Source organism: Vigna angularis, chromosome 11 (assembly GCF_016808095.1).
Source record: "Vigna angularis cultivar LongXiaoDou No.4 chromosome 11, ASM1680809v1, whole genome shotgun sequence".
Taxonomy (NCBI): domain Eukaryota; kingdom Viridiplantae; phylum Streptophyta; class Magnoliopsida; order Fabales; family Fabaceae; genus Vigna; species Vigna angularis.
The window spans coordinates 20407747-20428760 of record NC_068980.1 but is presented as its reverse complement, the minus strand read 5'-3'; the positions used below and the strand labels follow the sequence as shown (position 1 = coordinate 20428760).

Sequence of the window (21014 nt, the reverse complement as noted above, 5' to 3'; positions counted from 1 at the left end):
ATAAAAATTAATGACTTTATGATAAATCGTCTCCAATGTCTTGGACGGCGGCGGCGGCGGCAGAGGGGGGTGGGGGGGGGGGGGGGGGGGGGTTGAATGGTAGTTCCCATAGCATGATCATTTCACTTTGTTGTCTTGTTGCTCAAACAATAATAAATATGTTAATTTTATTGTCTATGTTTTTAATTTGTCTACTGTATTATATACAGTCAAAGACTCTTCAACCTTGTTAACATTGATCTCTTCCTAAGACAACTTCATACATGACACACCCTGGATGCCACCTGCTTGGAATCAAATGTACCAATCAAGTGTTAAATGCTACCTACTTGATTTATCTTTTAAGGTACAATTATATTCTAAAAGTATTTAAATAATTTGGTTTTACCCTTCGGCCAAGACTGATCATCTTGACCTTTGGCCAACTGAATTGTGTTGACCATCAGCCCAATTCGTCTCAACCTTCAGCTATGTCGACTCGTCTCAATATTCGACTTAGGTTTAGTCTCAATTTTCGGTCATGATCGACTCAGCTTGATCTTCGACCTAGGCCAAATTGCTAGACCTTCAGCCTATCCCAAATTGACTCAATTTTTGTTTTTCACCCAATTGGCTCAACATTAGCCCTTCGCTTAATTGGCTTGACTTTTGGCCTACATCAACTCGTCTTAATATTTAATCTGATCGACTCGTCTCAGTCTTCGACTCGTCTCAGCTTTTGACTCAAACTAACCTATCCTAACCTTTGGCATGTGGCCATCTCGACTTTCAATTTAAGCCAACTAATCTTGAACATCAATCCGAACTTAATCAACTCGACTTTCTATTAGGACCAACTTGACTTAGTCTTAAACCCAAGTCAACTCGATCGATCCTTTTGGAGTCAACTTGATTCAACCTTCATGTGTGGAATGAAAAAAAGTAAAATTTCAAATTTTCCTATATTTTAAAAATATTTTAAAAATTTCTATTTTATTCATTTGAAATACCTTCCAAAAGAATTTTAAATTTCAATATCTTTCTAATTATTTTTTTAATTATCAAATTTTAATGCAAAGAATTTTAAATTCTTCAAATAAATAAATTCTAAATTATCTAATGTAAGCACAACGTAGATCGAAAACATTTTTGTTTTCTATACTACTTCACTCATCAGCCCCACTTAGTCTTGTACAGAAAATGATAAATAAGAATGATCTTATTGGATCACCTTGCCGAATTCCTCTTCTGCATCAAACTCCTCAATGGAGCTTCCATTAACTAGAAGTGACACACAACTAAAGACAAGACATGATCTTAACCATTCAATCCATTTATCTAGAAACCTCAATCTTCTCGTAATGTGAAGTAGAAAAGTCCAACTTATGGAGTTGTGACCCTTTTCATAATTCACCTTAAATACTAGTTTAAGGCATTGTTTTCTTATCTCATTAACAATCGTGGAATTATGTAGCATGATCAGTCTTCCCCTAAAGGAAGTCGTTTTGCCTTAGGTCAATAACCTTTATAATTAAGTATCTAATGCAATCCCCTACCCTGCAAGAGATAGGCTGGAAATTTCCCATCATCTATCTTTGGATTCGGTTTATGAATAAAGAATATAACCTTCCATTCCTCCTTTGTATCTCATCTTTAGTCAAATCTACATCGTCTTTCTTTTGACTTAATACGTGTGCATGGGCTTTCTTCCTATCACCAAATATTCAACATTTTCACACTTTAAATTGTTCTTTTTCTTGCTTCAATTAAAGTTTGGTTGGTTCTTACACCTATCAACCTAAGCTGAACATGAATCAGAGTAAAACTGAATCAAGCATGTGACCCCACCAAACCCAAGATTTTCAATAAAGTTGCTATTCAATCCATACCCACTTACCTAACCCTAAGATTCACATACTCTACAAACCCAATATGGTTGCCACCCTTTCTCCCAGACAACAAAACCTCCAACTATTAATTTTGAAATCCATCACTTGATACATGTATAAGTGTATATATATAGATAGATAGATAGCTGACGTTGAGACTTAAAATATTTTGAAATACTAAAAAATAAGAACAACATAAATGTAAATGACTTTTTTAGATGAGAAAAAAAAAAGTCGATCATAAAATGCCATAATAATAGCTTAATGTCTTCATACACAACTATTGTTTTAATTATTTTCTAGCAACATAGATTGTTATCATATCATGGAATCATCAATACATATATATAGTAATATAAGTATATATATTGAAAAAGAGAATTTAATAACGACGTAAGAGATGAGTTGGTCTAATGAGCAATCGAAAGAGTAGTAATAATGCATTTAGCCGCTGGCTAATTGGATAGGTAGTTGGCTAATATTGTTACATATTCATCACCTGCATTCACCAAAACAACAAAGCATCATTATTCAAGTATAATGATTATGGAGTAATGATGCATATGAAATGTAGAAAATGATAATAGGAGCATACCCAAGATGAAGAATCTTCTTATCTGACTGAGGGTAAACAGATCCACCCTCCATCATGTTTGGATTGAAGAAGTTACGAGAAGCTAATGCCTGAATCGCATTCAGCTCTGGTCCAGAAACCATGTTTACTTGCTGAATCCTCTCAACGTCAGTTATCTATAAATTTTTTTATATTCTTTTTTTGTCAGAACATTTTCATCTCTTTCATTAAGACCAAGAGGAAAAAGGAAAAGGAAATTCTATCAACTTTATCTTACCTTAGTCCGAAGACAAAGATTTTCATTTTCCAGTTCAATCTCCTAACCGATATATAATAATGCATGCTATCAGTTACCAGTCAGATAAATGAAAATATATAACAGCTACAAATTTTGGCAGATAAAGGTTGAGAAATTAGTTCATGATCAATTACCCTTTTCTGGAAGTATTCTATTTCTGCCAGTAGCATCTCATGCTGTGTAGTTAGAGAAAAAGGGAAAAAAGTACCAAGACATCATTAGCAAATAGACAAGATTCGATCACTGTATGCATAATAACCACTATGATGCAAGAAAGAAAAATTGCAAAAAAGGTGAGTTTATATGTTTATGCAGTTTACTTTTCTTTATATGGATGTTATAAAACTCTTTAGTTCATCAATAATCTTACTTTCTTAGATCTGATTCTAGTGATTCCTCTTTCAAGTCTATTCTCCAATTGCTTAAGTTCCTTAACAGTCAGTGTGCTTAAAGCATCACCCATCAAGTGCCTGCAAAAGCCATAAGAGAATCAAGCCCCGTATCCATTAGTTTTTCTAAGAAGAATTTAAGAGGAACAAACAACATGGTAATAATAAAAAATCACCTGTTTGAATTTTGCAGCATCTGTATTTGCTGTCTCAGCTTTGCGGATTCTTGTTGATAATACTGTTTTACAATGACAAAGAAGACATTAAGTAATTTAATAGATTAGTTACCTTAATTCCAACATTAAACTAAACTAATTCAAACTCCTTCCTAAGTTAATTTCTCATCACTAGCTTGCTTCAGAACAGTAGTTGACTTCATGAAGCTGGATCAATTTTTACTGAACAATAAGCACTTTAACAATAATAGAAAAATAAGAAAGAAAAAAGATAAATGAACTTTTATAGATAGATTGAAAGATAGATATATTGACAGATAATGGTTTCTTCCGAACAAGCCTAAACTAATTAAACTTCATTAACATGTAGTCATATGAACAGTGCGTGAAATTACCTGAGCATTGATTTCAGTGGTAGTGCTAGTACTCGAATGATCTGAACATGCTTTTTTGTATCTCTCAATTGTTGATCTTATGCTGCAATCCCAAACGCCAAAATAACGAAAAAAATCATGTACTATTTTTGTTGAGAGTGCATTTGCATAATACATTATTCTGCCTTCACAAATTCTTGTTATTATTCATTTTCACTTAGTAGTCCCTCTAGGGGTTGGAAGGATTGGATTTCAGATATTTTTAGACCTGATGGTTTTCTCATTCAATTATAATTATATTAAATTCCTTTAATAATCGAAGTTTCTTTCTCAACTTGACGAACTTGGATCACTTATAATCTCATACTAAAATTTAATTATGAACAATATAATTTAAAAATATATCAATCTGAAAAAATGCAGTAGCAGCCACATCTTTCGTAATAATAAGTTACGTTAACTTTAAAACAAGAAAATGTTTTTTTAACCCTTTTTTACAACTTTTTTATCACACTCACGTGATAATTCGTTATTAGTTCGTTTCAAATATTTTTTTACAAATTCAAATGAATCAATGATATAGTGACAGATAACCTATTATAAAAATGTTATTATAGAAAGGTGTTAACATACCAAAGTCATTAAAACAATATATAAATATGCCACTATAATTTTAAGGACCATAATATAATGCTTAAAATTCCATTTCACAATGTTATATATAAACCCTAGCAAAACTTAATGATGAGTGTGCTTGTGGGCATTATCTCTTCAGTGACTCATGTAAAGGATTTCGTGTTGGAACCGAAAACAAGCATACATGATTAGTGTTTTGAAAACATAGTTGTTCTTCTCTAATTTGAATACCACCTCTAATGTAAGTGGAATGATCACGCTCCACTTGATCAGTGTTTTTCTCTTTTTTCTTTTCTGATCTGTTCCTTTTGTTGCAATTTCGTTTGATCCGTACACAGTAATGTCTCACCCTAACGGGAATGAATGACTTCATTGTTTTAGCTATGGTATTCGTAAGAATCAGAACTAAACAAAACATGTATCCTTGAAAACTATAATTTACTAACTAAATATCAAGATCTTAAGCTGTAATAACTTGTTTACTTATATATTTCAAAAGAGAATAGATGAAAAATAAGTTGTAGGGGATAAACGTACAATGAAGTGCAGATGAAACTTGCTTTTTCTTTTGTTTCATTTAGAACTAAACCAGATGAGCGAGAGTGAAAGTAAAAGGTAGAAAATATCTGAAATGACAGAGAGTGTGGATGAAAAGAGAAGATAAAAAAGTGGGTTGTTTTCACTGAAGAAGGCAAAGAAGTTTGAGGAAGCAAATTGGATATCAGAGAAATTTGAAGGGAGCGGAAGTGAAACTTTTTCATTCACTTTTCTCTCTCTATGCATGTATAATACGCATGCATGCACAGATTCTCATGTGGTGTATATCACTTAAAAGGAAAGAAATAGAAGAGGCATTGTGAAGCAGAGGTTGGCTCATTGGGTCTGACTCACTGATACAAACTCAGTGTGTCTTACAATTTTGTTGGCCAGCATAGTAGGTGAGTCCAATTATTCATATAATATAATGCTCACTGCCATTATCATCATCAACATTAATTGTTAAAAACCAAATACTTAATTAATACGGTGCATGAAACATAAATTCGTATAGTAATGGTTTGAAATATGTGATATGCAATTAAATGTTTATGGTGTGTGTAGTATATATACGCTGTAATGAAACAGTGTTATTGGAAATCCTACAAAGTACAGTGTTTCACTGTTTTCATGCAAAGGGAAAAAGGTCTAAGAAACCCTAACTAAGGGGTACAATACAACTGAAATCATCACTCTCTGTCACTTCAACATGAACAGAGAAGGAGAAAAGACAACTTATGATATATCCGTAAGTACGAGAAGATATATAACAAAAGTAAGTGTACCGTTACAAGGTCTGCTCTGAGTCTTTGGTTAAGTTACTGAAGTTGCAGGTCCACCTTATCATTAAATCATCACTATACTACACATGGTCGATAACCATTACGCTCTTTAATTTCTTTCTTCATTTCACACTTTTACAAACAATATTAATGTGCTGGATTAATTAATTCTCTGACCTGCTTCCAATCAAACCCTTTAATAACCATTTGTTCTTATTTAAATAAAGCATGTTCTCAGTTTCGATTTCATCAAATTTGGAAGAATGTTCATCGTTTTTAGAATGTTCTTTTTCTTTCATTTCCAAAACAAAATCTTTTTAATAAGCTTTTGATTGCAAATAATTACACTGTTCCCAGCACAAAACGATTCACATACCATGCATTAGTATTTGAAAATAATATTTTAATATAATATTTCCAGTTCTTTTTTCTTAAAGAAAAAAAAAGTAGTCTTGCCTATTTTTTTAAATTTTTTTATTAAGGGTCACTCAATCCTATATATAACTTTACATACATATATATTATATGTATGTATTCTAAAGTGATAGAGTTATTTTCATAACACATTACGCAAAATTGATACACAATATGAGGTAAATAAACTAAGCATACCATAATATTTATTGGTTACTAAATAAAATTAATTCAGTAAAGGGAACTAGAATTTGGAAGAAGTATTGCCTGAAAATGAACATTAGCCAAATGGAATAAGGTTACAAAATTAGTAGCTTCTAATTATGATACTAAAAGATAAGTTAAGCTTATAATTAAGTTCTTGGAATTTAGCAATGAGTGCTTTTAATGCATTAGTTAAGGAGCTTAAACAGAATATTAAATACGTTTAATCCTTAACCACCAGTTAGCATAAACCCTAATTAAGTTCCTGGACCTAAATAACTGCTTCCAATTACGGGTGGAAGATGGAACACTAATTTAAAGTTTTTATTTTTATTTTTTTGCCTATGTTCTAAAAATGTTATATATAGGGGTGTGATTGTTTCACTGTCTCAGATTTTAATTTCGCAGATCTACGCAGTCTGACAATAATAATGGAACTTATTGTAATGTAATGATTAATAAAGCATTTTAGTAAGAGTGTATAAAGATAAATGAAGAGAAAAATGGAAGGTAACTACACTGACTTGTTGTTTGAATACTCATAGAGTCTCCCACGGCTGGAGAAGACAATGAGAGCAACTTCTGCATCGCACAGCACTGATAACTCATAAGCTTTTTTCAGAAGCCCGTTTCTTCTCTTGCAGAACGTTACCTGCCGATTTGTGGTGTTCTCAATCCTTTTGATTTCAATCTTTCCCCTCCCCATATTCTTCAACTCTTCCTTCAAAAAACAAAGTAAAGGAAACAATAAAGTTCAATGCATAAACATATACCAGAAACAAAAACTAGATCTGATGAAATCCATGTTAGATCTTACTTGGACGAAAGTTGAAAATTAAAGAATATGCATATGATATATGAGAGAAGTTGTGTGCTTTATATGATGTGTATGTATATAGGCATGTAGCTAAATAGGGTATATGCTGTTTTAGATTGAGATGAAAATGATGATGAGCAAGATCTAAGATAATGAACAAGATTTGGAGACGGTGCAGTTGTAGCCCCTTTTATGAAAGCGCAGGTTAAGTTATAACACTTTTCCTTCATCAGTCTTTTTGTTTGTATGTATCTATGTATGTGTCAGTGCCTGGTTCCTCTCTTTCTTTTCCTATATATGAAAAACAACAAAATCCACCCACTCCCTCCAGGGCCAGAAAGAAACCCTTGTGATTTCTCAAGTGGATCTTCTCAACAACAAAGACCAAACAAAAACACCCTTTTGTTTAAACACAACAACCTTGGACAAAGAATATATAAAAGTGAGATGCAGTGTAAGAAAAAGAAGTTGATGAGGAGATGGAAAGAAGAAGATGATGAAGGAAAAAGAGGTGAGGAGTTTAAGGTTTGATGATGGGTTATAATATGAAGAAGAGAATGTAAAAAAAGTAGAGAGGTGGCTAACCTGTGTGTGACTCCGGCAAGTTCAGCTTTCGGAAAAATTTGTAATCCCAAAGAAATCAAACTGCACTATAGACTTTGTTCCACTTCCATCCCTCCTATTTATAGCCCTTTCTTTGTTTGTGTATCTTTGAAAGGAGTGAAAGAGAGAGAGAAAGAGAGAAGATGTGAAGAAGGAAAAAGGACCAGCTAAGCTGGAATGGTTTTTTGCCCAAACCATGCACTCGACATCGATGTTTTAGCTAAACAATGCATCTTTCCAGGTGCAAATTACCACCATAAACAGCAACTTTTCTTTTGCTTTTCCATTCTCATTTTTCAATTTTCCCTAGCTACCTCTCTCACCATCTCTAACTAAATCACGTCGTAAATATCACTTAGGGGCCATTCAGTAAAATCCCCCTCCCACTATCTACATTTTAATTACCATTCAAATTTCGCCTGTTACACGTAAACCTTTCCATTCTCACTGGTGCTTAAAATTGTAGACTTGAAGTTCTGTATCTTTTAGAGATAAGGTTAATGTATATTATGTTAAAATTATAGACTTAAAGTTTTGTATAGTTAGAGATAAGGTTAACATATAGTATATATGTACCAATTTTATGGAATTAAGTTTAATTTAAAGTTCACGTCTTAACGTAGTATTAAAATTAAATTAAATTAAAAGTATTACATTTACTAAAGATAAAACCAATTATCTTGATTATACATCCTCGGTTACCTTTGTCACTCTCTACCACTTTTTTAATATAGTAAAATCTTAGTATATAATATATTTATTTACTTATAATAATTCTTTTATGATATAATAATATTATTTTTGAATATTAACATTAATTGATTGTAAACGTTAAAAGGAGATTATTTTTTACCTAATATATAATATCGGAAAATTTTCCATTAAAAGTTTTCTGGGTTTGACAACTAACAGGCCCGGATCTAGAGAATCTATCGTTTTCAGTCTAATAAATTGTGTAGATGCCAAATGTTCGGAATATAATACAACTTCGAGGGTTAATTTCAAATTTGAGCACATAATATACAAACAATATACACAATGCATAAACTAATATTTTTCGAAGACGATTTTTAATTTTATTTTTGTAAAATTCAAAAAATTTTATTTTTTTTCTAGTAATTTTAACTGTTTATAGTTTTGGTTTCCCGACTTTTTTTTTACAAAATTGATGATCTAAATTTTATGTGTTCGTAATTTGATTCAATTTTTAGTTCATTTCCTTGTAATCCTTTTATCTTTTAGACATCATAGAAATGATACTTATAGCTTTTCTTGTAAGATTGAAAATGATAATATATAATTGCGGGAGTTGTTATTACTATATATAATTTGAGACTGGTTCAATATATTTCTAAGGATGAAAATTGAATAAAATTATGAAAAAAAAAGTAAAACTTAAAGGATTAAATATGTTTTTACTTTCTAAATAGCTTTTGAGTTTCGTTCTTTTCTTTTAAGTTTTGTTCATTTTTGTTTTAGTTAAGTTTTTGATGGGATGACAAACGGCGAGTTATGTGTGATTGCATCTTTCCTGATAATTATGTGCGGTTGCTTTTATTTTTTTAAATCAAATTAAGTAGCAGCCATGTATGTTTTGGTTTTTGAAATCAGATTAAGTACCAAGCTGGAAGAAGAACATGCTCAAGACTACTGGCTGCACAAAGAAGAAGGAGTCGCGACTCAGAACCTCTATGAACCAGATCTGCAAACGGTTCACGAACCAAATTGCCATGACAGTGGTTCTCCGCCGTGACAGAGATCGCTAAGGGAGAAGAAGACATCGCGCCTCCATTGCCCTTTAAACCACGAAGCAACGTCGCAGAACGACTTCACGAATCTCGCCGCTCATTGAGAGAAGACGATCGTGCTCCTTCGTCGGTGGCGAGCGCGCCATCCGAAACCAAAACCACCGTCGCGAAGCCTTGCGGGTTGTCGTCGCCGCTGCGCGAACACGAAACCCTATGGGTTGCGCCTCCATCGCTATGCCGCATCGAACGATAACTGCTGCACCACACCGAACGATATTTGTCGTTGTGCTGCCACTCACTCTGAAGCTGTCGCGAGCTCTCCAAGGAGTTCGCCGTTGGTGATGAATCAAGGGAAAGAGACAAACAGAAGTGCAACGCACAAGAACACCAAACCATCATCCCCAATTTTAGGGTTCATTAACCTTAGGGTTTCATATTGGGGATTTTTCCCTTCTGATTCTAATTTTAATTAGGGTTCCCTATTTGCAAATTTAGGGTTTTTCGAAACAGAAAAACCAGATCAATAAACAATTATGATTCTTAATGAGTTAATTAATACTAATTGATTTGATTTTCAGGCATGGAAGAACATCAATTAGGAAATTCTATTGTCATAATCCAAAACATCCAAATATAACATTGTGTGTGACTCGTCGTGTGATACTTCACCGAAAACTTAACGCCGTTACATTTTAAAGACTTAAAGGAACCAAAAACTTAATACCCTTATATTTTAAGGACTTAAAGTACGAATTTAGAAAATAAGAGAATGAAAATGAACAAAATTTGTAATGAGAAACAAAATCCAAAATTATTTAATAGTTTAAAGACTAAAAAAATATTTAATCCAAAATTAAAATATCAAATTGCATAGAAGAAACGTAGGAATCAAAGTTATATTCAATTAAAAATGAAGAATTAAGATTACATAAGAACAATTTATCAAAGTTATATTCAATTAAAAATGAAGAATTAAGATTACATAAGAACAATTTTAAGAACCGGCATTATCAATTCTAATGGCATAGAAGAAATGTAGGAATCAAAGTTATATTCAATTAAAAATGAAGAATTAAGATTACAGAAAAACAATTTTAAGAACCGGCATTATCAATTCTATAAAATATTAATTAGCTATAGAAAAACAACTTTCAAGTAATAAGTCTGCCTTTTATTTTTAAGAATAATTAATTATCTATATATTATATAAAGATTGATCCTATATATAAATAAGTTAGAAAAAATGGAATATATTTACAAGAAAAAATAAAATAAAAATGCAAAAGGGATATAATTTATTATTATTATTATTTTATTTATTTATTCATTTACTTCATTCATTCAATATGAAACCAATGCATATTACTAATAAAGTTGGCATTCCCCTCTGTATTAATTTTGAAATCCCATTTTTTTGTTTTTTCTTCTTATAGGCAAAAGACGACAAATAGATAATTATATATAAGGGTATCAATCCATATCAAGACACATGTTTACAAACTTTTATGTGTAGCTAATTTTTCTTTTATCAATATGCAATATATATATATATATATATATATATATATATATATATATATATATATTTATATTAACTATTAAAAACAATGAATATTATTTATTTGCATCAAGTTTTTACTAACTCGCATTTACCAATATTTTTTTAAAAAAATTCTTTTCCTGTGAAACCGTGATGGTGTTGTAAAAATTGGGTTTTAGGGCCCTTAGACAAAGAGATAATCCTGTATTAGTTGAATTTTATAATAATTATTATTATTATTTCAACTTTACTATTCATGTCGGCCGTAGCTTACTGTAATCGATTGATAACAGAGTTTATACTGACAATGCATAACTGTTAGGCACTAAAAAAGTGAAACTCTCCAAATGTAAATACATTTATCATAAAATTACAAATTATCCTGTGGAGTAAGTTGGTTGACTTTTGCTGTAATTATATTGAAAAGTTTATTTGTAATCAGCCATATGGAAACACTATTAAACTTAATTATAATAATATGCTTGAAAATATAACTGTATTTTTTTTTCTTGCAAAAGTTAGTAAAAGTGACAAGACTCACCAGATACAAATAATTGTATTTTTTTTTTAAAATTGTTAGATCATTTTAACTTTTATCTTGGATCAAATAATTCTAACATAATCTGGAATAAATTGCATTTTTAGAAAATAAAATAGATTTTTAAAACTCACTTAATTGAACAACGGTGTCCAACTTACCGGCTACAAGTTTTAGTGAACGTTTTCAAAGGTTTAAAACTTGTTGCTTTTGATATAAAATATGCTTTTTTTTATGTAGACTTTTATTGTTTTTTTTAATCTTTGGTATTTTCAAATATCACAATTTTTATTTTTACAAGGTAAATGTATTTTGAATAATTTTCTCCAAGTATAAATCATATATTGACTTAAAAATAAGACTATTATATTTATCTACAATCCCCTTATACGAGTTTTACTTATGATAAGGTTATATATTTTAAAATAATTAATATATAACTAATATATATATATATATATATATAATTAACAAATATAGAATCTAAAACTAATTAACACCCAGAAAATAGGAAAAAAAAATACAATAATTAGTTTTAGGTTTAATGTCTTCGAAGGTCCTATTTTTACGGATTTGTATTAATTGGGTCCCCGTATTTTGAAAGAGCTCAATTGGGTCCCTTTTTATGTAAAATTGAATCAATAAAACCCCTGCCGTTAAATTATGTGGACCGCGTTAAAAATGTTGCCTGGTGGCTAGGTGAGGTGGCATCTCATAAGCACGTGGCACATAAAGAGGTCCACATAATGACCAGATGGACATGGCCAATGAGGCCTTGCCACGTGTCAGACCCTTCCCCACCCAAAATTAGGGTTTCAGATTGGAGGAGGGGGAAGGCTTCTTGTGCCGTGAGCTGCTTTCAAGGAAGGATGAAGCATCGCGATTGAGATTCTGGCTTGAAGGAAGTTGACCCTATGATTTGATACATTGTTTTTGCGTTTGATTTGCAAGTAATGGAGAATGAAAGAACTTGCGAGTTTCGTTTCTGGTGCGTCAATGGAGAAGACGAAGATATGTGGGTCGCTCTTGGGTTAATCTGCAGGCGATTCGCGGGATTGGAGCTGCGCAAGGTGGAAGAAGACGTTCGCAATCTGCAACGGCAACATTTAGGGTGTGGTCGGATCTTGGTTTTCTGCAGATCTGTTTCTGGTTTTCTGGTTATTGATGGTGAAGAAGATGATCTCGTTGTTGTAGATGGTGCGACGGCGGCGATGACGCTTGAAGGTTATTGGCTTCTGGTTTGGTTGCAGGTTTGATTGTGGTTGCAGGTGGAGGCAAGCAGCGGCGCGGTTAGTGGTGGAGAAGAGTGGCGATTCGCGATCTGCAGCATCGGCGTATGGTGGACGATTCTGTGGTGGAGATTGGACGACAGTGCTGCTGGCACGACCATGATGGAGGTGCAACAGAAGAGAGAAGACGCTTTCATGGTGGCGCGTGATGCGTTGGAGAGGACGACTGCCGATGAGCATGGCAGTGATGGCGCTGGATGGTGCGGCAGCTAGGGTTTCTTGGAGAGAAATTAGGGTTTGTCTGGAGATGGTGATGATGAAGTGTCAAGGTGGTGATGTGGCAATGACTTTTTAAAACTTTTTTTAAATTAAAAAATCATTTAAGTCCACCTATTTGCCACGTGCTTATGAGATGCCACCTCACCTAGCCACCAGACAACATTTTTAACACCGTTCACAGAATTTAACGGCAGGGGTTTTATTGATTCAATTTTACATAAAAAGGGATCCAATTGAGCTCTTTTAGAAATTGGAGACCCAATTGATACAAATTCGCATAAATAGGGACTTTCGAAGATATTAAACCTTAGTTTTAATATGTTGTTATATAACTGAACGTAAATTAATTAGTTAAAAGATATTGAGTTTTCATAGATAAATGTTTTAATAAATTTGCGTACACTTTAAAGCGATAAACATTCCTTTAAAACTACATTTCAAATTTAAAATTAGTATTTTAAATAAATAATGTATAAAATGATTTTTTTAACACATAATATAACAATATAATACTAATAAAATGAATAGATATAAATAAACACTAGTTTAATATATCAAGAACTTGTAGACACACAATACAACCAAAACTCTAATTAATATATATATATATATATATATATATATATTAATTATATATATATATATGTTAATTATATATATATATATATATATATATATATATATATATATATATATATATATATATATATATATATATATATATATATATTTTGTATAACACTTCCATATGTTGAAAAACTTAATATATATTTTAAAACTTTTCTTGAGTTTTAAGAGGACTATAAATGAATATTATATACTTATGTGATTGGCTTAATACCTAAATTGTAATACTTTAGTTTGTAGAGTAAATATACTAAATTGGGATGTTATAAAAAAAAAATATGCATAAGTAATTATTACACATTCATTCTAACATTTAATACTTTTGTATACACATATATCTGGCTTGGGTGTCATATTATCTTTGTAAGCATCACCCTTATCTATATGCATATATCTGGTTTGGGTGTCATATTATCTTTGTAAGCACCACCCTCACCTATATGCATATATCTGGCTTGGGTGTCATATTATTTTTGTAAGCACCACCCTCACCTATATGTTTGAGACATCTTTGCTTGGTAAATCTCATTCTGCCTACGTGATACATCTCAGGCTATCTCAGTGCTGGGAGAATGTTGGAAGTCCCAAATTGACTAGAGATAAGGCCAAAAAGTCTACTTGTTAACATGATATCAAAGCAATAAATTAGAGCTATCCTATTAAAATTTGTTATTTGTTAGGTCTATTGTTTCATTCGTTATCGGATTGCTGGATATGTATATGCATCGACGTGAGAGCGATGTTGGAAGTCTCACCTTTACAAGAGATAAGATAAAAAAATATACTTCTTAACAAATGAGTATATTTGAGATAGAAGGAAGGACACCTAGGAGAGCTTCTCGTAGGATCGACCTAGGATATATTTCGATCCTACGAAAACAATATATATAAAGAATTTTATAGAAATATAATTAAAATAAAAGGAAAACTCTATTTACTTCTATATGTTTTTCTTATAATTATATCCCGCGCTTGTATACATAGTATAATCATTATAGTTCACAAAAGTAAAATAACACATGCAAGAGTAAACTATTGAAATAAATCTTTCAACATAAATTGTATGTAAAAAAACATTTTAATTAATCAAACTACAATAGGTCAAGCTTACTTAAATTCTAGCATACAACAACTGTATAGATCACACATGGATTTATGCATCAATGATATAAGGAGTAAAAATTTGATTGACACCTTTCAGAAAACTTGTTTTAAGTATGTCCTACTAGAGAGTACTATATATGATCCAATCCAAGACTTTAAGTTATAAGCGAACTCATGAATAATGGACCATAGTAACTTCATAACAACTTATATTGCACATCTACACATGTTGTGTAAAAGAACTGCTCCATTAAGTTCTAACCACATGTGAAACTTAAACTATGATTAAAGCAATGGCTATTAATACTTAATAAAAAGTCAAGCAACTATTGACTTATCATCATGGATGCTTAAGCACAAATTCATATAAATTTTATAAACCTCAATAAAAAAAATTGCAATACAATATAACTTATTTAAATAAAACCATAAATCAATCAAATGTAATAAAAAAAGTTAATATTCATTTTGTATTTATAAAACATACATATTTAATTAGTTAAAAAGACTAAAAGAAGATTTTTTTTTAGCTTGAACGAAAATTAGACAAATCAAAGGAGTTGAGTTACTTTGTTAGTGACCACCTTCCCTTCAAAACCCTTCCAACCAACCTTATATCTCAAAAAATTTAATAAGGGGTGTTGAACCCACAACCTCTCTCGTACTCCCTTCCAACTTTTACCATTAGACCAACCTTATAGCTCCCTAACAATACATCTTATAATCAATTCAAAGGATCAATCAAAATCATAATTTTCCCAAACATCAACCTTTACTCGTTTTAAATCAACCTTAGTCCCTTAACTCAAAGTATGCATACTTATGCTTATGCTCGTATCAATTTCATAAGGAAATATATAAAAATTTACCTTATTTATCTAAACCATATTCAAAACTCAATTCAAGGAAGCTTTATAACATGCATAATCTAGTCAGTAGATTAACATATCACATAAAAACTCAACAACATTCAAATTCTATAGTTCAAACAAATTCTCAACCAACTACGCTCTCTACATAAAATTCAAGATAGTGATCATGTCACTTTCATATCTAAATCATTTATCCTAATCTTTTATAGAAATAAATAAATAAATATCAAACCTTACTTGCAATGCCTATGAACATAAATAACATAATGTTTATCTATGTAGGGTCTTGGATATTGAATCAATGAAGAACTCGAGAAGCTAGCACAAAAAGCATCACTTTGATACATTTTTTGTTGTTGAAAAATATCCATGAAAGGATCCTCTTATACACTTTTTGTTGAAATATGTATAAAAGGATCACTTTCATACACTTTCTGGTTGAAACATGCATAAGTCCATATTTGTCTTCTTCAACTTCATAACAATCACATTTCAACATCCCAAACTTGAAATTACCATAATAATAAAATAACTCAAATATACCTTGGATTGCAACATAATACGTTATGGATTTAATTTTTTATTATCATCCTTTTTTCTTGCAAAAATTAAACTTAATGAAACCAATGTTACGTCATAATTTTGAGTTTTGTGTTTAACATCTTGCTTTATAGTATGAAATCTATATTAATTAATGAGATAACCAAAAAAGTCTCTTTGTCACACTCTTTGGTCTCTAGAGAAATTTTTAATTTGATATGAGACATCATCTTTCAAAGCCCAATTTGAACCATTCATTAAATTATTGACTTTGAGTTTTGAGCTTTAATCAGATCTCATCGCATTGAATAAGAAGTATTGATGAACTTGAGCTTTTGATGCCAAATAAATAGAAAATTGTTTGTTGTTACTTTTCTTACCTATAGGGCGACCATGGCGACCATGAATTGAAAAATACTCAATTTGATCTACTTCAAAAAAATCATTTTTGTCATAATTGCGACTTTCTTTATTTAACCTGATTTTTGTTGTAAAATAATAATTTATTGCAAAAGAAACTTTGGATTTTAATGTGGGCAACGTTCAAAATTGCAAACATTCAATTTTTTATTTACTATTCATTATTGTTGGCAAAACATTCTTTGGTGTAACGTTCAGTTTTATTTATTTATTTATTATTCATTATTGTTGGCAACAGTCTTTGACCAAGTATCTTACTTAAGGGGTTGTCTCACACTCTATAAATAGAGCATTTCCTGCACTCCTAAACATACAACAAAAAAGGTTTTCTCTTCCCTTCTCAAAAGGAAAAATTTATTCCAGAAGTTAACTTCTTAGTTTTTCTTCCTTTCTTTTCTTATCCTCCTTTTATCTTGGGTTTATTCTTTTACTCTCTTTAGAGTTCCTTACTAGTCTTGAGATCCTCATAAATTTTTGGAAAGTTCCTATTGTATCTTGGGAGACTTGTGTAGCACGCCGCGGATAAGTCCTTAAGGACAATGAAACTACACGTCTCAGGAAATACTGTTCGTGATTTAGTCAACAATTTTTGGTTTTGGGATTCATGAATCTGAAAAAGGATCGAAAGGCCAATGTGAGGGAGGAAGGATCATGCCAGTGGTGGAGGTGAAGTAGTTGCAAGCCTTTGCTTTATCGGTGGCACGACTATGGGTATTCGTGGGGCTTCAACATTGGTTGGTGTTGGTGTTGAATGTGGTGCTCGCGAATGGTATGAGTCTTCTCGATGTAGTTGGAAACGACATCTTGTTGAGTAGGTTGATAGGGAGGAATTTGAAGACAGCGGTGGCGATTGCCGAGGACTTGACCCAAATGCAAGTTCAGGTGGAGATGGTGGGAACAAGATTTATCTATAAACGTCAATTATATGTCCATTCTTATGGTGTGTTTGAAAGTGTTAGAGATTGCATTATGAGAGGTTAAACTTTGTCATTAAAATTCTATATGGTGAAAGAATTTTAGCTTAAACAAAGTTCTTAATGATTTTCAAATCCCTTATGGGTGGTGTATGATTTGAAGCATCATGATGAAATCACCTATGTGAGTGTCAAGTGGGGCCGCTTGCATGAGATCTTGGCACGATCTCTAGAGCACTTATGAATATCAAGCACGCACATGGCCTAATAAGCGCAACACAACATAACAACAAGGATTGTGGAGGTGCATTATGATTGATAAACCTCTAACACATGTCAAAGTGTATTTGGTTCATATAGCTTGCTATACCAACTACACTGTGCGTTAAGTTTCTTGATTTAAGACTGATTCATATAGCTTATTATACCCGCTCTGATGTGTTATAACCTATGAAACCCAAGATAAAAGTTTTTTTTTCTTTCTTTTGTAATATGTGGGGAATTGTTGTAAAATAATAATTTATTGCAAAAGAAACGTTGGATTTTAATGTGGGCAACGTTCAAAAGTGCAAACATTCAGTTTTTTTATTTATTATTCATTATTGTTGGCAAAACGTTCTATGGTGCAAAGTTCAGTTTTATTTATTTATTTGTTATTCATTATTGTTGGCAATGGTCTTTGACCAAGTTTCTCACCTAAAGGGATTGTCTCACGCTCTATAAATAGAGCATTTCCTGCATTCCTAAACACACAAAAAAATAAAAACTTTCTCTTCCCTTCTCAATAGGAAAAATTTATTGCACAAATTAACTTCTTAGTTTTTCTTCCTTTCTTTTCTTATCCTCCTTTTATCTTGGATTTATTCTTTTACTTTCTTTAGAGTTCCTTGCTAGTTTTGAGATCTTCAAAAATTTATGGGAAGTTCTTGTTGTATCTTGGGGGACTTGCGCAACACACCGCGGATAAGTTCTTAATGACAGTGAAACTACATGCCTTAGGAAATACTATTCGTGATTTAGTCAACAATTGCTATTACAGTTTCTACACCTCCATACAAATGTCTTAAGCAAAAAGTTAAAACTTCTTCTACCAAATACCCTTTAGGAATAGAACATTTTGGATAAGTTTTATTACGAATTGTTGATAGGGGGAGCTATATCTATTGCATGTGCCATTTGCTTGTTATTGTATTACGAACATATTTGTTTGTTGTTGGCTTGTATGATTTACATAATCGATTGCATGTGCCATTTAATCTGTTAAATCTGAAATAGATGTAAAACTGTTAAAGCAGAAACAAACTACATTAATAACGTAATCGATTAAACTGCGTCAGTGTTTGAAAATTCTATAAATAGACGCATTGCGCGCTGCTTCAATAATGAATTAATGATCTAACACTTTCATAACTGATTTTTTTGTTGAGTATTGATTGCAAGAGCGTTCTAGACTTCTTGGAGAATCAAGATTACTCATTTGGAAAGAAATTCATCAAGATTTTTGCAAGATAACCGGGCTTACACATTGTTGATCATATTTTGCATTTGAGGTGTACTCTTTGAGGATCAGCGTCTACCTACAATCAAGAGGATTGTGTTCCCTATTGCTGTGAGCTAGGAAGAGAACTTGTGTGTTCTGCATTTAAAGTTATTGCTCTAAAGGTTACAAAAAGTTGGGATTGCTTTCTGGGTTAAGAGATTGTGAGGTAATTCACATCTTGTACTATAGGTGATATTGAGTTGGGGAAGGAGAATGCATTGAGAGGGGAGTTCTCTGTATTTTTCTTGTATAACTCTATCATTATAGTGGTTCCCTTCAACTAAGGTTGTTGAAGGAAGATTGGATGTAGGCTTGACCAAACCAGTATAAATCTTTGTGTTGATCTTTCTCTTCCTTCTCTTTTATTGTTGTTCATATACTTGCCAAATTGTTTTCAAGAAAACCTCAAAGATTTTGAAAAGCTTTTGAAATAAATTTTTTTAAAGGGCTAACCAATTCACTCTCTCCTCTTAGTTGAGATACAAGGCATCACTATTTCTACACGAACATAACTCTTAAGTCTACATAAATATATTTCAATGAGATACATCCATCGAAATTGAACAAGGGGGCCTACTCTCAATTTTCTGGCAAATGATTAGGTAAGTGAACCATTATGTCAAAAAAACTACGTGAAAATATCATCTCTAACTAACAAAGTATTTGTACTACTTCTTCTTCCTAGTAATCCATATCTTGAAATTGTATAGCCTTTTGACATATAAAGAAAAAGAATGATCCTAATTGAGTTATGGGTTTAGCAACTATATTAGGCATAGTGTTTTCCATTACCATTAATAGTAAGTAATGCAACATGAAATATGCATAATGACTTTTATAACTAGACATTTTTCAGTTATTAATGTGCATACACTTTGAAATATTTGATGTACTTCTATATGGTAAATTTGTAGTCTTAAAAACACCACAAAAGGTAGATTTCTCATGAGCATTCATTGAAAAATAGACTGATGAAAACTCTACCACAAGAGTCCATAAAATAGTATCACATTTGTTTTTCTCAATGTGCATTACATCAAAATTGTGACATTTTATTTTTTGCTCAATAAGGCAAGTAAAAAATTGATATCTTTTCCATGGACCATGACTTTCTTTGTTTTTTTCCATTATCTCCAAATTCATTGATGAAATCTTCTAATATCTCAGAAATTTTTGTCTCTACTAACATGCATGGTGTAGACCTAAATTTTAGTTTTCCACTAAAAGACTTCTTATTACATCTCCAAGGATGGCTCATTAGTAAAAAAATGATGTTTCATACACCTTATGGTTAAGCTTCAAATAGGATGAATTAGTGTCATAATTGTAATATGCATAAGTTAATCTTCCTTTGGTGCTCCAACCAAACAACATAACATATTCGAAATAGTCACAAATAATCTATAAAAGAGTTTCATAGATTTGAAAGGTTTCATTTTTAAAGCTTCATATGTCTCTACTCTCAACTCCCATAAATCTTTTAACTCTTAAGTCAATAGTTAAAGGTACACATCAATATCATTTCATGTTGATTGTGGCCTAGGAATCAACAATGATAACAGTATATATTGAGGTATCATGCACAACCAAGCTGAAAGGTTGTACATCATGATAAGCTACATGTTATGTGATATGCTCATGGTCCTAAATGGATTAAAGCCATCACTAGTTGGGCCAAGTCTGGCATTGTGAGAGCCAACAAAAAAAAATGTCTATGAAGGCTATCAAAGCTCTTTCATGCTTCAAGTTGGGAAGTGAAGTGTGAGTCTAAGTCTCACATTGGGTAGAAATGAAAAAGTAGAGTACCATGTGAAGGTAAAGACCCATTAACTCATTGCCTTAAGGTTTTGGGTTGAGAGTGGTGTCAATCCCTTATGTGGTTGGGCTCAAGTCTCATTGGTGGTGTGTCTTCCCAATGAAACCCCCCCTCCCCCCCTTAATTAAACTTAACAAGTGGTATCAGAGTCAATGGTTAGTCTTGGTGGCTGACT

At 31.9% G+C, this 21014-nt stretch overlaps 1 protein-coding gene across 2 annotated transcripts; it reads right to left on the bottom strand.

Annotated features, from left to right (window-relative positions):
• Nucleotides 1-2102: 2102 nt before the first annotated feature.
• LOC108334330 (agamous-like MADS-box protein AGL11) lies at nt 2103-7804 on the bottom strand. 2 transcript variants are annotated; one of them, XM_017570109.2, is made up of 9 exons: nt 7655-7804; nt 6777-6973; nt 3701-3782; nt 3306-3367; nt 3111-3210; nt 2875-2916; nt 2720-2761; nt 2464-2618; nt 2103-2367 (listed from the first exon to the last, which is right to left on the bottom strand). In XM_017570109.2, the coding sequence occupies exons 2-9, from the start codon at nt 6956-6958 to the stop codon at nt 2364-2366; spliced, it is 669 nt and encodes a 222-aa protein (XP_017425598.1). In that variant the 5' UTR covers nt 6959-6973; nt 7655-7804; the 3' UTR covers nt 2103-2363. The 2 variants fall into 2 exon arrangements, with proteins under 2 accessions (XP_017425598.1, XP_017425599.1); XM_017570110.2 differs by lacking the exon at nt 7655-7804 and adding an exon at nt 7070-7586.
• Between the last annotated feature and the right edge of the window lie 13210 nt (nt 7805-21014).

What these genes read in the sequence shown, in the direction of transcription:
- LOC108334330 (XM_017570109.2), bottom strand. Translation starts at nt 6,958, where the DNA reads ATGGGGAGGGGAAAGATTGAAATCAAAAGGATTGAGAACACCACAAAT. An exon ending in ATGCTGCAAAATTCAAACAG is followed by an intron (nt 3,211 to 3,305) that starts GTGATTTTTTAT and finishes TGGCTTTTGCAG; the next exon opens with GCACTTGATGGGTGATGCTT. An exon ending in CTAGAATCAGATCTAAGAAA is followed by an intron (nt 2,917 to 3,110) that starts GTAAGATTATTG and finishes CTAACTACACAG; the next exon opens with CATGAGATGCTACTGGCAGA.